The 17,163-nt window shown below is 41.3% G+C and overlaps 1 protein-coding gene across 1 annotated transcript; it reads right to left on the bottom strand.

Annotated features, from left to right (window-relative positions):
• Positions 1 to 50: 50 nt before the first annotated feature.
• TACR2 (tachykinin receptor 2) lies at positions 51 to 13,238 on the bottom strand. The gene is made up of 5 exons (XM_083503183.1): positions 12,275 to 13,238; positions 6,548 to 6,742; positions 3,919 to 4,075; positions 2,579 to 2,775; positions 51 to 1,503 (listed from the first exon to the last, which is right to left on the bottom strand). The coding sequence occupies exons 1-5, from the start codon at positions 12,667 to 12,669 to the stop codon at positions 1,305 to 1,307; spliced, it is 1,143 nt and encodes a 380-aa protein (XP_083359309.1). The 5' UTR covers positions 12,670 to 13,238; the 3' UTR covers positions 51 to 1,304.
• Between the last annotated feature and the right edge of the window lie 3,925 nt (positions 13,239 to 17,163).

Consider the following 17,163-nt stretch of genomic DNA (forward strand, 5'->3'; position numbering starts at 1 on the left):
TGGGGAAGATCCCTGTGTGTTTTAAAAGCAATGGAAACAAACTGGATATTTCCTGAGAAATGTTTGCCTCTAGCAAATGTTTCTTTACACAACAGTGTTAAAATGTCCCACCAGATTTCAGCCTTGGGTTGAACACACTTGCACACCTTTTTGACACAAGAACTGCTACGTGTTGTGTCCTTGAGTTGAATGTCTGATGGTTAATATTCTATGGGAAAGCGCGTCTTGGTTTTGGAACGGACTTCCGGAACGGATTACATTTGTGAACCCAAGTACCACTGTATTTGAATTTTTAATGCCAAGATGATGGACTGAAAAAAAAAGATTTGGTTTGGGGTTCCATACAAAATACACAAAGATGAATTTGCACTTGTGAATCATGGGCCATAGCACAGTAATTAATAGCCGCCATAAACATAATTCTTCAGTATGGTGAACAAATCATAGTTGCTCGTAATTCTTATCAGAAATGTATTAACGATCAAACTATTTCGAAATATCTTAACTTCCACCTTGATTCAGATAACGAATGCTGTTGTCAGTGTTTTACTCAAATGACTGAATATGGTAAGTCTTTTACTTTTTAAAGTATTTAAAAATAATATGACAATGCTTTACATTTTCTGGGGAAAGGTGTCATTTATGTATATGCCACAAGGAATGTAATTCAATCAGTTAAATGTGCATAACAACTGGCCGTTGTTCACCAGACCTGATGGAGACGGTGCACATAACTCTCCAATGAGGAGGGAATTGTGCAACAGGCCTTGGAGAATTGTGCATATTTTGGCTGAATTTTGTACATTCTCCAGGCAAGTTGCACATTCTCCAGTCAGCATGTACAGTTGGGGGGGGGGAATGCCCTTTTTCTATTCTGAAGTATGCAATCTGCTCTGTGTGCTCCACAGTCTATCTTGGACCCCCAAAACTGGTCTGTTGCCATCAGGTGCCATGATGGATGCTGTCCCATAGCCAGCATTGAAATAAGATTCAACAGCTAGTCCAGTTGGCTTCTGTACATGAAATAAGGAGGTGAGCCACCTTGTCCTTTGCCTCAGGCAGTGAAATGTCTTGGGTCGGCCCTGTGGCTTTCCATAATAGTATGAGCGTATGGCATTGAGATTATTTTCAGACACTAAGACATTCAAGCAATAACACTGATGGAGGAATTGATTGGTTGTGTTGCTGGTATGAAGCACTGCAAAGAATACTCCCGAATCTGTCACAAACCTCTGTGGTAATATTTTTAATCAGCAATGAAGAAACACAACAAGAAGTTATTAATCAAGCTATTGGCAAAATAGTCAAACGACCAAATACATGGTACTTAATGGTACATTGTCCATATTGGTTGTCTGTGTTCCTGTGCTTGTCAGGTTGTTAGATGCTTGATCTCTCCAGGTCTTCTTTAAAGGCAATCGGGGAGTAAGGTTAAGTCTGTCTCTTTCCGTTGCTTTGATGCAAGGGCAGCACTGGAAAGCTATCTTGAAACCAGAGCGGAACCTGTAAATGGGTGCAAACACAAGCTAAGTGTTACATGGTATAAATGAGGGATGGAGAATCTCATACTTGAGGGATTCCTCAAGTGTTTTGTCTGGGTGGACTGTGTCTTTGTAGGGTGACACCTCTTGCCTGACAGGGTGGAGAGATAAATCTGTATAGAAATACATGACGTGTGTGGTCGATACCAAAGCACAAGTCACATTGGCTGTTCTGTCTACTTTTGCCTCTGACCCAGCAACCACTAGCATGTGACCCCCACCCCCCAGTATGTAGTCAGAAAAAGCTCCCCATCCCTTGTACAGACTGAGAAGGTAGAAATTCTGCAAAACCCATTATCCATGAGGATCTTGCCATCATGTATGCAAGAGTGCAGCCTCTCCCCCAAACTGGTAAGAATCAGTTTAGGAGGAACCTAATGGCCAATTGCTTGACAAAGGCACAAGGAAGTCTCCTCATGTACAGCAAAAAACTTGGGTTGAGTAAGTGTTTTCAAGGACTATGGTTGGGTGAGAGAAGGTGAGGTGCTGAGGTGGCAGAAGGTGGTTGGCTAGAGAATGAATGGTCAAGATGATGTATATTTCCTTATATAGGGTGTGTGCTCTCACAGACGCTTTTGTACTCTGTCCCGTAATAAATTATTGAATAAAGTCTGACGAATGAGGAATTTTGTGTGAGCCTCCGTATTGAACCCCCAAAGGAAATTTTCTCTTCAAAGAAAAATGGACTGTTTCCCTGATGGAATACAGAGGCTATCAAAGGAATGTGATGCACATTTAGAGAAAAGCGCTGTTTTTGTGGAATCTAATAATGTCCCTGAGAGTAAGCACCATTGAACTCGGTGGTATTTGCTTCAGAGCGGGAATGTAAATGATTGCATTGTAAATGTTAGAGGTCAAGCTAAATATGATACAAGGATAAGCCCTGAGTGTAGGCCACACTGAGCAAAATGGGCCAATGATCTGAACTGGTATAAGACAGCTTCCTAGGTTCCTATATTTATATACGAGCATTTTTATCTTACACTTCAGTGATACTCCCAAGGTGCTTGCATTCATTTAACACGTGCACTACTCACTTTTGATTAAGGCAGCAATAAATAATTGGGCTATACATCGCAGAGCTCATGGCAAGCAAAAACACCGCCAGGTATACTTGTTGAATGTACTTCTGCCTGTAAATGTCTTTCCGGATGTTCCCCAAGACGAAGTACAGATGATAAGGGAACCAGCAGATGGCAAATGTGATCACGACTGCAACCATTGTCCTGACAAACTAGAAAAAGGAAAGAGAAATCTTTGAATGCTTTGTCATTCTTCTGGTCCTAGATTTGTGCCTGTGGTGTCAAAGAGGCTGCCACCCATTTCTCGTGAAATACAGGCTTAGGGTGGGTACTCAGCAAGTCTGTGATGCGTTTCTGTGCAACAATTTGTGCCTGGAGTTTCTTATGAACCAAACCAGACAATATGTTAAATGCATAGTTATATTAATGACATGTTTCCTCATCCCTGCAATATATAGTAGTAACTTGTTTATAAAGGCAACTGTGGCTGTGCAGAATGCTGCTGTGATAATGTTGCCGCAAATCCCAGAAACATGCACTTTTTAGGATTGGAAAGTGACAGGTGGTGACTATTCAAGTTGAACCCCCTTAGCTTGCAGTATCTTGCCCTACTTGTTTGCTGCCAATGTATATAATGTTGGTTATTGGGACGCAGGTGGCACTGTGGTCTATACCACTGAGCCTCTTGGGCTTGCCGATCAGAAGGTCAGCGGTTTGAATCTGTGTGACGGTGGTGAGCTTCCCTTGCTCTGTCCCAGCTTCTGCCAACCTAGCAGTTTGAAAGCACACCACTGCAAGTAGATAAATAGGTACCGCTATGATGGGAAGGTAAATGGCATTTCTGTGTGCTCTGGCTTCCATCATGGTGTTCTGTTGCACCAGAAGTGGTTTAGTCATGCTGGCCACATGATCCAGAAAGCTGTCTGTGGATAAACACTGGCTCCCTTGACCTGAAGCGAGATGAGCACCGCGGCCCATAGTCACCTTTGACTGGACTTAACCATTCAGGGGTCCTTTACCTTCACCTTTTATAATGTTGGTTAGAGGCATCATGCTGTAGTACCTATCCAGGACAGCAGAGGGCATTTGCTTAGATGGTAATTTGAAAAATCAAGACTACGCATTCCCACAAACTCTGCACCTAATGCGCTCCTACCATTGGTTTGGGAACAGGTATTTGTCATGATCTGTACCTATCCTGTTGTTTTTTAAAGAAATACTGCATACACAGTCTGAGTCTTAGCCGGAGGTGTGTCTGGTCTGTTGTTCTTGCTGATAATGAAACTATGCAGCAGTGAGATTTACCCCTGGGTTCATGTTACCACTGCAGCAATTATTAGCTCACGACAACTAACCTTTTTTTTGGCTGTAATCATATGCTGGTAGCTGAGCACATTAGTGTGATCTCCAGGAACAGCATTATTCCACAGAGCCTTTCCTATTGCACTGTATGTGATAAACATCACTAGGAGAGGCAGCAGGTACACCAAAACAATGACTGTGATGTGGTACCTGGAAAAAAGAGAAAAAGAGCTGAGCATGGATAGAGCTTGCTTCCCTTCCTTCAGTCCAAAAAGAACCTCCATGTATTGGGAAGATCAATAAATGCTTTTCTGCCTGAGTTTCCAAAACTTTCCAGGGGCCAGTGGTTTCCAGGGCAAGAGTGGCCAGAGCAGTGAATGTAAATGGTATCTTTGTACACTGGGGTAGTTTTTACACACACACACACACACCCACACACCCACACACCCACACACACACCCTCTCTATTCTCCATCCAGGCAAGCAACAAGTCATTCTCAGAGTTCAATGGCATGTTCCAATCAGGCAAAAACACTCAAGGAAGATGTGAAGCAAGGCCGGTGAGGGGAAGCTATCAAAACACAATGTACCATTAATGGTCTTTCAAAAGTGATACTCTCAAAGTTATAAACTGCTGTTTAGGGTGACCATTTGCCCTACTTTACCGAGAACTTGCATGGGGTTGGATTAGATGACCCTTGGGGTCCCTTCTAACTCTTAAGGTTCTATAATTTCCGCTGTTTGGAAAGTGTCCTCTGTCAGATATGAAGGGAGAGTAAGAGCCTTGAAGTTGCCCATCAACAACAGACTGAGCAAACCATAGTCTTCTCCACCATGACAAAATGATAGTTAATTTATATTTGAATTATAGTGATTATTTCTAAATTTGCAACCATGCATATAAATTAGCATATCATGTATACAGTGTGAATTTGTGTAAAATTTTGTGTGTGCCCCCTCCCCCACCTTTTTTTGGTGATGTGACAGTGGCCTCAGTAAACCAGTGGCATGAAGACAGCTTGTCAGAAGGCTACTATTTGTAGAAGATGGTTGATGATAAATGTTCAAGGAGTGATGTTAACGCAATGCTTAAATAACCGTGCCTCCTTTCTGGAGGGAGATGAGAATTGTACCCAAAGCTCCATAAATGTTTGGCCTCCTGAATTCCAGAACCTCATTAACAGAACAAAGGACTCTATGTTTTAGCCTTGAGTGTGGTTTTCCCCGGACTAAAAGGGGAAGAGGTGAGCCAGACAGAGGAAGAGATAAGAACACATGGGGGAAATCCTTCCCTTTGCCACAAATAGCAAGGCTAATCACTGCAAGGCTAATCACTGCAAGGTCTCAAGATACCTCTCCATTTTCCCCGCACTCTTTTTATCTACTGGGCCCAAGGTCTGCTTTTTGAGGTCACACCGCTTCCCCCTTCTTTTTGCGTCCACCACATTGCCATGTTTTGACTATACATTTTTTTCACTATCGGTAATCAACTGTCAAAATTTGTCTTACAGATTTAATGGGACTTTTACTCTATAGAAGTGTTGCTTCATATCACAGTGAGGGCATCCCATTCAATGCCAGATTTTGATTTGATATTTCTCAAACAGGAAGCATGGCGATTGTTCAAACAGATGCTCCTTGCTGTTCCTCCTTTCTGTGTGAATCTAGATTGGGCCAGAAGATTACATACCTGTGCCTTTCTCATCAATTTCTTGCAACGGGGAGAGTGCTGCTACTGAGGTAAGTGCTTCGCTTTTTGTGCTGGGACAAAGGCAACCCACCCTGCAACTTTAATTAGAAGCTTGCTCCCTGTGATCCCTTCCGCTAAGCATTTTCTGTTCAATATGATGTTTCATTAGGAATGAATTTCCCCATATTTGTGACACTATGCTATTTTTCAGTTAAAAGAAAAAAGAAATCTAGTAATGAAAGTGTAGAGCAGGAAGGACTAATTAAAGGACAATTACAGGCTAAAGCAATTAAAGTTGGCAGCTGCAAAGAGGAAGCTTTTAGGTAAAGATACAGTAGCTCTGAAAAGCCTCAGGAATATTTTGCTAGAAATTACATGGAAGCTAATGTTGCAATTGACTTTTAAAGACAAGATGAGAGGGTAACACAGGCACCCCAAAGCAAAGCCCTCCAATGCTATGACATTGCCAGAATTGTCCAGCAAAGGCATCTAAACCAATTACGAGTATGGAAGGAATACTGGTATCCCTTTCCCCCCAAGGATTTAAAAGTCTTGGGATGGTCCTGCCATTCAGTTAACTCAGATATGTCTGAAGGTTTTTTAATTGACGTATGAAGCCCTGTTTGAATTAAATTTGATCACCTTGAGTTCCTGGATCCAACCCTCATTCCCCCATCACAGAATGTCACAGCCGAATGTCATAGACTTCTTTCACTTTAGAAAACTGCAACTTCATTGAAATCTGTGGATCAAACACCCTAAATTGGCAGTATCCCTGATTACTGCATGAATATTAACATGGTCACCTGTTTGCCTCCACTCTCCTCCATCAAGTATAAAGAAGACTTAGTAGTAACATAGATTCTGGCTGAAAACAGATGGTTAAGGCAAGATTTTCAGCAACATCATTCACGTTCTCTCTTTCCCCCTTAAATCAAGAGTTCTCAGCTGCCAACATGTATTTTGGGGTTCAGGATTTGGGGTGTTCTTACGTGATGAGATGTTTACGATGAACGTCATCTGGCCAGGCAACAACACATTTGGTCATTCCATAGTCGACACGAATTTGTGCATAAAAGAACTGTGGGAAAGCAAGTCCAAAAGCTACCAACCAGATTATTCCTATGACCACTTTGGTGTACCCAGGAGAGAGCTTTTGCCTGAAAGGGTAAACTATAGCCATATACCTGAAAAGAAGAGAGAAAGAATTAGGCCGCAGTTCAGCCTGCACAAAATTGCAATTCCTAGCAACCATTTGCAAACAGCAGCACCCAGAATTCTTTGTCGGGAAGACTGTGCTCTGTGCTTTGAAGGTATAGTGTGTACACAGCCATATTCACAATAAACAATTCAAACATTTGTAGAAGAAGCAAAGCATTATCCCCTCCACCCTACTCTACTGTGTACATTTATGTGGAAAGAAATCCACAGATCTAAAGGACTGTGGGAAATGCTTGGTGTGTACAAATGAGTCTTCTGAGCATTCACTCCCAAGCCGATTCTTCTGGAGTGACCTCTAATAAAAAGCTGTGGCGAGGGGAATATACAGCTCTACTTCAATATTTGCCTGCCTCCAGATTTTATAATGGAGTTCTCTAGTTAAAGAATGCATACAAATATGCATAGATGGTGTAAATAAGGCCAGACTACTTAGTGATTTGTATGAGCTTTGTGAGGGGCAATCATTTATTTTTTAAAGAAAAAGTCATGCTGCTGCCACAGGCCTGATTTGTTCACTGAGCAGTGGAAATGTTTTCCCCTCAGCCTCTCTCCAACCCTTGCGCCTTCCAGTTTAAATGACATGTTGTGCATTTTATCTCACACCTGTTCTGAACACTCATCTCGGGTTGCTGACTGACACATGACCAGGAAGCCAGTGTGGCCTGCTTGATAAATGTGCTCTGTGATCGTAGCACACACGTACTGTAGGACACACAGAAAATGACATTTTCGACAATAATAGATGTTGCATGGCCAGTGTGGCTGAGTTTTTCCAAAATTGGTAGCTTTTTCTAACGCCAAGGATAGGATTTATGATCCCAGGGTTTTGTATACCTAAGTAAGTGGCTCTGCTGAGAAGAGTTATTTGTGCAATGATTAATTCCTGCCTCCTTGTAGTTTGTTTACTCTGAGATTGCAGGAAGTACAGTAATTCAGGGCAAGTTATTCCATGGAAGTGCCATAGCTATGGATGAATGAATGTCTCAGTTTTGGTTTCTCCAGGTTTTTATTTTTCCCCCATTCTTAAATTCATCTCTTCATATTTCCACAGCAATTTGTGATTTAATCTTTTTAATGCCTCATGCAAATTTGTCAGCAATTTTGGTGCCATTTTCTACATGGACCTTTGTCCATGTAGTCTTAACCAATATCCACATTTTTAAAATATACCTCCCCAATATAATGCATTTTGTATGTTATTGTCACTAACAAGCATTTTTATGCACACTTCCCCCCTAATATACCCATTTTTGAACATGCTAGTTGGAGAATAGCATTGCAAAATTCAGTGAAGTGCTACTTTTGAAGTGTTTCGGTTTACGCATTGGTTCAATAATGTTTCTCATTAAAAAGCAAACAAAATAAAATTTCTCCCCCATAGCTTAGTGATAGGGCACCTGCTTTTAACGCTAATAAGAATTTAATTATTTGTACCCCACCCATCTGACTGTATTGCCCCAGCCACTGAGTTGAAGGTTCCAGGTTCAATGCCTGACAACTTCAGACAGTGCAAGGAAAGAGAGCAACTGCTAGTCAGTATGTATAGACAATAGAACACAAGAGTAGTCCTGCTGGATCAGGCCCCAGGCCCATCTAATCCAGGATCCTGTTCTCACAGTGGCCAACTAGATGCCTATGGGAAGCCTGCAAACAGGGCATGAGTGCAACAGAGCTTTTCCTGGCAATTGGTATTCAGAGACATACTACCTCCAACAGCTGAGGGAGAACATGGCTGCTGTGGTTAGTAGCCATCGCTAGCCTCCATTTTCCTAACACTCTTTTGGGGCCATCCAAGCTGGTGCCCGGGATGCGGGTGGCGCTGTGGGTTAAATCACAGAGGCTAGGACTTGCCAATCAGAAGGTCGGCAGTTCGAATCCCCGTGACGGGGTGAGCTCCCATTGTTCGGTCCCTGCTCCTGCCAACCTAGCAGTTCGAAAGCACGTCAAAGTGCAAGTAGATAAATAGGTACCACTCCGGCGGGAAGGTAAGTGTGTGAGATAGACCAACAATCTGATTTGGTACAATGCAGCTTCCTATGTTCCTAACACAACTTGTGCAACAGTACTTGTCCTGTTCAATTGATATATTGTCTTGTCGATTCTTAACTTTTGCACCTTTGAGTGAATCAAAACCCAAACAAAAAATATTAGCTTCCAATTACTTACTGCCAAGTTACGACAGCCTCTTTGCTTGGAAGATCTGTCCGGAGCTTTTGCAGAATGTATAGAATAAATTTTAGGAGTGCCAACTTTTTCTGGCATGGCTCCTGTGTCTTAAAAAGCCACATGACAAGCAGAAGTTTAGCAGGCAAAGCTTCCCCACATTTTAACCGTGTAGGGAGGAAGATAACTTCATCCATTTGTCACACATGGCGCAGGGAAATCTGGCACCCCTAATCCAAACAGCAAGAAATGATGGCTTGTTTTTGTAAACTTTTCCAAGGGAGATAAATGCAGCCTACCTGTTTTCCTGAGAAATCTTTTATGACTAGCAGTAGTGTGAAGGGAAGAAAAACAGAAGAGGCAGCCTCCCAGGCAGGAAAAGGTGGCAGTCCAAAAAGCTGAGCTGAGGCTGGTGTAAGTCTCCGAAAGGGAGCATTCTGGGGCATGGTGGGGGCAGGACCGGGAGGGTGGGCCTTAGGCTGGATCCTAAGTAGATTCAGCCTAGCTACGTGACCTGGCAACCCAGCACAGAACGCTGTTTTAAAGACTTGTTTTTCCTCTGCCAGACTTAGGCAGGGCAGTAGCATCCGCCTAGCTGCTGAATGGGATTTGGATCAGGTGTAACTTCATGCCAACTTTATTTCCACTGGCTTTCTTTACACCAGCTTCTTACACATAGGAGAGCTCCCTAAAGAGTGGTGCAGTCTAGTTATGGCACAAACCTTGTGCTTTATAAAAATGGAAGTTCAACTTTTCCTACGTAACTAATAAAAATAAAAAAGGCATTAGTTTTATAAGTTCTTCCCCAAGAATCCCAAAGTGGGAGATGTAGAGAAAATAAACTGATCTGGAGGACTTTTTTTTTTTAAATAAATTTGTGGTAAGCTCCGGACTACACAATGCATCTGTTACCAGCAGCCGTTGACTTCGAGCCGGAAAAAGCTACTTCTATTAAAGTCATTAATCTTTCCCAGAAACTGATTTATTTCTGTTTTCATGATTGACTACTACTGTCTACCCCACCAAGGACTAGGCTTATCTGCTTAATAGCACATATTGCTTGCATTCTGCAAGTGTGGATATATTTGGGTTGTAGTGGCTGATTCAGGTTTGTGAAAAGGGAACCCCTACAAGCCTGCGTTTTGCCCCATGAGCAGTTTGGCTTGCTTTCTGAACAATGCTATGCATGGCTGATTCCACATTTGATATTTGCTTATTCCTCACTCACCTCTGCCTCCTGAAAGGAAATGTCTGCACAGTTCTCTTTTCTTCCTGTTCAGGTTTTTCTTTCTGTGGCTGACAGTGCAACCCTATTAGTAAGCCCCAGTTGAGTTTAGTGGGACTTATGATACTCCCAAGTAAGTCTATATAGGCTGGCAGCCTTGTATTGGTCCTTCCCTCCATTTCTTTCCACTTGTGCAAATCCAAGGGTTCACCAAAGCACACAGAGACCTCCTTATACAGTGGCACCTCGGGTTAAGAACTTAATTCGTTCTGGAGGTCTGTTCTTAACCTGAAACTGTTCTTAACCTGAGGTACCACTTTAGCTAATGGGGCCTCCTGCTGCCGCCACGCTGCCGCTGCGCGATTTATGTTCTCATCCTGAAGCAAAGTTCTTAACCCGAGGTACTATTTCTGGGTTAGCGGAGTCTGTAACCTGAAGCGTCTGTAACCCGAGGTACCACTGTATGCCATACCGACAATATGCCAATTGTCTCACACCCTTGGACTCTATTGTTACTAGGAATATAGGAACCACGCAGACACTGAACATAATGGGGAAATAGTGTTTTACATCTGGTTAAAACTTGGGAGTTTATGAATTCTAAATCAATTTGAACACAGGAGCTACACTGACATAATTTAGTATTATTTGTATTTTATTATTAAATAAATATCTGATGACTAGTACGTTGGGTGTTTCCCAGAGGTGACTTTTGTCCTGTTGACTCTAAGTGAAAGATGTTTCTGAACTGGTAGGATCTTGCTAACTTGTCCTTTTTTTGACAAGAGGAAACGGAACCTAATTTGCATTGTCCTCAGAAATAAGGCATTCAGATATTTCCTGTATTGTAGGTTATGAGTCACTGTCTGTAAATGATGTGTGAACAAGGACTCGGTGTAACACTAAACACTAAAACAAAAACAGATAAATAAGAAGGTCAAGTACTGGTATATTTGTAAGTCTTTGCTGGAGATTAAAAAAACCTAGGGAACAGAATGGGACTTTCAGAAAATGATCAAGATAGTAGAAGCTATGTAGCAGCCCGCTGAAACTTCTGTAATATCGCCTTTTTGATTTGGTAGTGATAAACAATTTCCATAAAGTTTAAATTACCATAATAGGAATGGACGGCCTTTTTGTGTACTGTGGAGTGATTCCCTGCTGAATTATAAGACTCAGCCAGACTCTGCTATGGTTGAAAAACACATTTAACCTTTGACTTAGGGATCTGCTTTTACTCTGTTACATAAGCTCTTTGATAGCATGAAGGGGCAGTACCTGGGTCTACTGGGTACCAGGCTGTGCAGATTTCAGCAGCTTCAGAGTGTAGCCCCTGATGTAGGCATCTTAAAGGAACCAGATGGAGCTGTTTGGGAGCTGGTGGTATGCACATGAAGAAGGAAATGGATGTGTTTTACCAGTGAACCCTTTAAATATTACATCAGTGCAAAAATAATAATTCAGGATCAGAATATAATGCCCCCTTTGTTAATTATCCCATGTTCCAAATGCAAGTTCCAAGTCATAGTATGACAACTTGATTCTGGCTGTATTTAGAAGTGCTGTGTGTGTGTGTGTGTTCGTTCCCAGGTATAGGACTGTTCCCCTTGACTACAATCTTAAACATACTGTATTTTTCATCCCATAGGACGCACCGGCCCATTCTCCCGCGGGCTCCCAAGGCTTGCTGGTAGCTTCCTGAAGCCTGGAGAGCGAGAGGGGTCGGTGCGCACCGACCCCTCTTGCTCTCCAAGCTTCAGCGAAAGCCTGCATTCAGATTTCCCCTTCATTTTTGGAGGGGGAAAAGTGCTTCCTATAGGGCGAAAAATACGGTACTTACTAGAGAGTAAGGGTGCAATTCTATGCACGCTTACTTGGGAATAAGCCACAGTGAACACAAAGGGGCCTACTTTAGAGTAAACATGCATAGGATTGTGCTGTAAAACTCAGTGAGATCTACTTTTAAGTAAATATGCCTAGATTTGTAAAAATTCAGCTGCTTTTCCAGTTTGGTTAGTATAACTTCTTTCAACCCAGCTTTTACAAGTTAACCCTTTAAAAACAAATAAGAATAGGATAACAAAATTTAGCTCAACTTCAAAACTCTTACCTCTCAGCAGCAAGAGCAGTCATAGAATAAATGCTCACAAACATTGCCGTAACAGGAATAAAGTTAAGAAACCGACAGAATCCCTCACCGAAATACCAGACGTTGTGGCTGGCATAAATAAAATTGAACACTGTGTTCAAGGCAGTCATTAGCAGGTCAGAAAAAGCCAAGTTAACAATAAAATAGTTGGTAACAGTCCTCATCCGTTGGTGAGACAAGATAATCCAAATGACAGTGCCATTGCCCACAACCGATACGATGACTATGAATAAATAGGTGATAGCCCAAAGTGCTATTTGCCAGCCAGGCTGAGAAAACGCGGTCTGGTTGACATGGTCTATGGAAATGTCATCCACTGAAATGTTGCTTATGTTTGAGGAGGACATTGTCTTCATAACTTTCTTCAGCTCACTGTCGAAAACTGTGTGAAATGGGATTACTTTCTTACAGCAGTCCTAGCATTGTTGCTGTGAACTTGCAGTTTGGAGATCTTCAGAACACGACACACTGACTTTGATGTGCATCCCACATTCAGTTTACAGATCTTCCGTGCACCACACAATGGTTTTCCACAGGAAGCGATTACAGCTCTTCTATGCTCATATCCACCACAAATCCATTTGAATATCTGCTGGTGTTAATGACCAACAGAAATATGCAGAAGATCTGTGATAAGAAGAATCTTCTTAAGAATCGAAGTGTCAGGTTATGGTAACTCTGTTAAAATGTGTTGTTTTTTAAAAAAGAAGAGATCAAAAGATATCGCAGCATGGAGTTGCTGGACTTTAATTCTCCCTTCCTTAGTAACACTGAAACATTTCGGAAGCAGTCAAACAGGCAAAAAAAAAATCTACAGGCTTAACGAGAATTGAAAAGAGGTGGAGAGGCTAGAATATACAATAGCTAATGAAATTCAATTTCGTGACGCTGGAGTTCCACCCCTTGCCCCACGTTTTTGTAGTAATCTTCATAGCTCTGTTCCTCTCAGGTTTAAAGCGAAGAGCGTCAAAGATTTTACCCTATTAGGGCCAAGTCATTTATCCTTTGCATATCCACAACTCACATTTAATTTGGTGAGAGTTTCACTAAGAACTTGGCCTGCAGTGTGCCATAAATATTATTAGGAGGGTTTGCGACAACAGTTCCAAAGCAACTATACAGAAGACAGTAAAAATGTATTCAGGATTGTGAAATCCATCTCCTGCTGACTGCTGTGAGAGCTTCACAGAAGCTCACACATTGGACTGTGAACAGTGGCTGGGAGCTCAACTGCTGTGAACCATATTCTGCTCAGAGGTAGTCATTTTCATCCTAGGAAAATATCCCAATCTCAAGAACAGCCTTCCTGAGAAGGCTCTGTGAAGCACAAGGGAATGCCACAGGAAGGAAATACCGTTTCCCCCCACCCATATAAGCATAAGGGCTTTCTGCCTATGCCCAGGAAGTGGTTGCTTGGATCCCATACATTATTTTCTCCTAATAAAATAGTATTTTATTGATGCAGTGAGTTGCCTTCAAAGTGTCTTAAAATATGCCTAACTTATCTATGACTACTATTTATTCTTATTACTATGCCTGTATAGTCTAAAACAGTTTCCTGAGATGTGCCCATTTATTTTTTTCAAACTTTTAAGTAATTTGCATCACACAGGGAACCATCTCTTTTACTGTGTATTTAAAACTTCGGTGGAAATTCTGAGATTATCCCAGTAGCACCTTAAAGACCAACTAAGTTAGTTCTTGGTATGAGCTTTCGTGTGCATGCACACTTCTTCAGATACCTGAAGAAGAATCTGAAGAAGTATCTGAAGAAGTGTGCATGCACACGAAAGCTCATACCAAGAACTAACTTAGTTCGTCTTTAAGGTGCTACTGGAAGGAATTTTTTATTTTGACTATGGCAGACCAACACGGCTACCTATCTGTAACTGAGATTATCCCATTGCTCTGAGACTACCCTTAAAATGTAGTTAGATTTCCACCATATTTAAACTGGATTATTCAAGTCTGTTGAGAAAGCAACACAGGAAAAACCTCCAGTAATGAAATAGCTAGCATGCCACAGGTGTATAAGCACTATTTCAAGGTTGTTTTGTTCAGCATCTAAAATCATGTAGTCTACTATGTGAAAGCCAAAGTTATGAATCCAAGCTCTGACTAGTGTGCACTATTGCCAGAAGACTACATCTAATGTAACCTGTAGCACAAGACTTTGTTTTAAACCAAACAGTGTCCAACCTTGAGTCAACATTGTTTCACCTCAAGTTCCCCAGCTACTTATTCATATCAGTACATTTCCATATATCAGTTCACCTGTGCAAGTGTACCTATAAAAATTCCTGGCCTGCAAACATTTTACTAGCACATGAAGTTACGGAGCCTTAGTTTCTATGCTGGCCACAGAGGAAAGGGAATTTCTTCTTCAACCAGTATGGAAATGTAGGCTACTACTAAGCCATGTAGGCAAGCACCAACCACCCACAACAGTCAATTGTCTTCTACCAAGGGGTCTGGCGCAGGTACAGAATAGTACTGCATGGAATTCCTGGTGGCCTATGGTGACCAGGCAAATGGTTAAATACAAGGCTGGATTTGATTCAAGTTCTTCTCTCATGTTTCTTATCATCAAATACTTTCTGCTAGAGACACTTGAACATCTCTCTAGACGCTACTTATAGAAAAAGGGCCACTCTGTATACTGTAGAACAGAGGCAATTTAGTTAGTGCTCTCTGCAAAATCTCCTGTCTGCCAAATGTGCAATTATTAACAGGGACATTATATACCGTTACCCTAGGATGAGGTAAAAAAAGTACCGGACTATTTGAGATGTCCCAGCTTTATTGAAGATGCGCTTTAAACCTTGGATAGCTTCCAAAACACATTTAAATTGAAGAGGTTTAAAAGAGCATCAACTCAGAACTGACTTGTGTAAACAAGTCCTTAACAGATAAACCATTTTAAGAATGCAATATTTAAATGTTAATACCTGGAATATTCATGTGGAAAATAATCATGTAAGCCATCTTTGAACTTTTTAATGCAGCCTCACATATTCTTGCATAGTTGCATTAAAATTCCAGCACATGAAAAAGGAGAAGGCTAAAATACATTGTCTATGTGGACAAGGACAGTACTTCATTAGACCCAACTTTACCAGTGACCAGTCAATTTAATGTTATACTGTACTTTATTTAAATTATTGTTTTGTAAAAAAACAACCATATAGCATTTCCAAGAGTACTCTGACAAGCTGAATATGTGCAACTACATTCTTTCTGTGTTAGTTTCACAATGGGAGTTTGATTCTCTAGAAGATGAATAAATATTTACACCGAGTATATATATGAAAGAGATCTGTTCCATTTTACTGTTAGATCCTTATAAGGGGATATACTTCTCTCTGGCTCGCAGAAAGGTTCTGTTCTGTTCCAAAAGGAAAACATGCTGAAAGGTCACTTGTAGAAAGCCCAATAGACTTCCAGGGAAATCACTATGACTTTACATAGTGGTAAACACAGTATAATTTAGCTAGTGATCTTAACAGTTTTAAGATACTCTTCATAAAGAGAGATATAACTAAGAGCAAAATCTATTTTCTTTATTAGAAAACACAGGGCTTTATCAAAGACAAAGCGTAAGATTACATTGAATGCTTGTTGCAGAAAGCAAGAAAACCTGAAAAACCATTGAAATGTTTTCATATCAGACACTTTCAGATTTCACAGCTTCTATAATGCAAATCATTTCTCCTCAATTCCTTCATTCATTCGCTTGCTTGTTGGCAAGTGGGCAAGAACAAATTCAGCAGTTGTTAGCAGTGTCAATGAGCTATTCTTCCTCAAGAAAATAGCTTTCTTGTGTAGGGCTTAGAGTGAGGCATTTCTTTCTTTTTCTCAGCTAGCTTAATATCAGTCACATATTCTCTTCATGTTTGCTCAATAATACAGCAAAACAATTCACATTTTTTTCTTGCTAGTTGCCATTGGGAGAGTGCTTGAACTCACTTTGTGAGTCCTATAGCATCTCCATCCAATATGCCAACGTTAGATTCACAATGCTAGGAACAAAACCGGGACATCTGTATACAGTGGTACCTCGGTTTACGAACTTAATCCGTTCTGGAAGTCTGTTCTTAAACTGAAACAGTTCTTAAACTGAGACACGCTTTCCCTAATGAGGCCTCCCGCAGCCGGTGCCCTTCCACTGTTCTGGCTTCCATTCTTAGACTGAGGTAAAGTTTGTAAACCGGGACACTGCTTCTCGTTTTGCGGAGTTTGTAAACTGAATCATTTGTAAACAGGGCTGTTCTTAAACCGAGGTACCACTGTACTACAATGGAACATTTTTTCTGTTGTTGGTGTGAATGGTTTTCAGCTTATTTGACTCTTGACAATTGCTCATTGCGTTTGTCAAGAGAAAGAGTGGCACCTTTGAAGGGACGCCCACTGATCACAGTCACACCAATTCTCCAGTAAACAAGACAAGCGGGGCCCCTTCACCTGTTCTCCTCTTTTTTCTTCCTAATGTAACCCTAATGTCTCAACAAATGAAACTGACCTATGGAAAATGTAACTTGAAAAAAGAGACATTGCACATACCTTTGTAAACCAAGAAAACTTTAATAAAATATTTTTTTTAAAAAAAAAGACAAGCGGGGTGGGGCTTTTACAGCACATTCCCACACATGCTTATTCGGAAATTATTACCATTACTATTACTAGTATCCCGCCCATCTGACTGGGTTTCCCCACTCACTCTGGGCAGCTCCCAACAGAATATTAATAGCACGGTAACATCAAACATTAAAAACTTCCTTCATTAGTTGAAATGAGGCTTATTCCCAAGTAAGTGGGGGCACGATTGCATCTTTCATCTAACGATATCTAGA

Source organism: Podarcis liolepis (assembly GCF_965112155.1).
Source record: "Podarcis liolepis genome assembly, chromosome: 5".
Lineage (NCBI taxonomy): Eukaryota > Metazoa > Chordata > Lepidosauria > Squamata > Lacertidae > Podarcis > Podarcis liolepis.

Excerpts from the sequence above, each read along its gene's own strand:
- TACR2 (XM_083503183.1), bottom strand. The coding sequence starts at position 12,669 with ATGAAGACAATGTCCTCCTCAAACATAAGCAACATTTCAGTGGATGAC. Across the intron at positions 6,743-12,274 it reads ACTGCTCTTGCTGCTGAGAG|GTATATGGCTATAGTTTACC; the intron begins GTAAGAGTTTTG and ends TCTTCTTTTCAG. Across the intron at positions 1,504-2,578 it reads TATTGCTGCCTTAATCAAAA|GTTCCGCTCTGGTTTCAAGA; the intron begins GTGAGTAGTGCA and ends ACCCATTTACAG.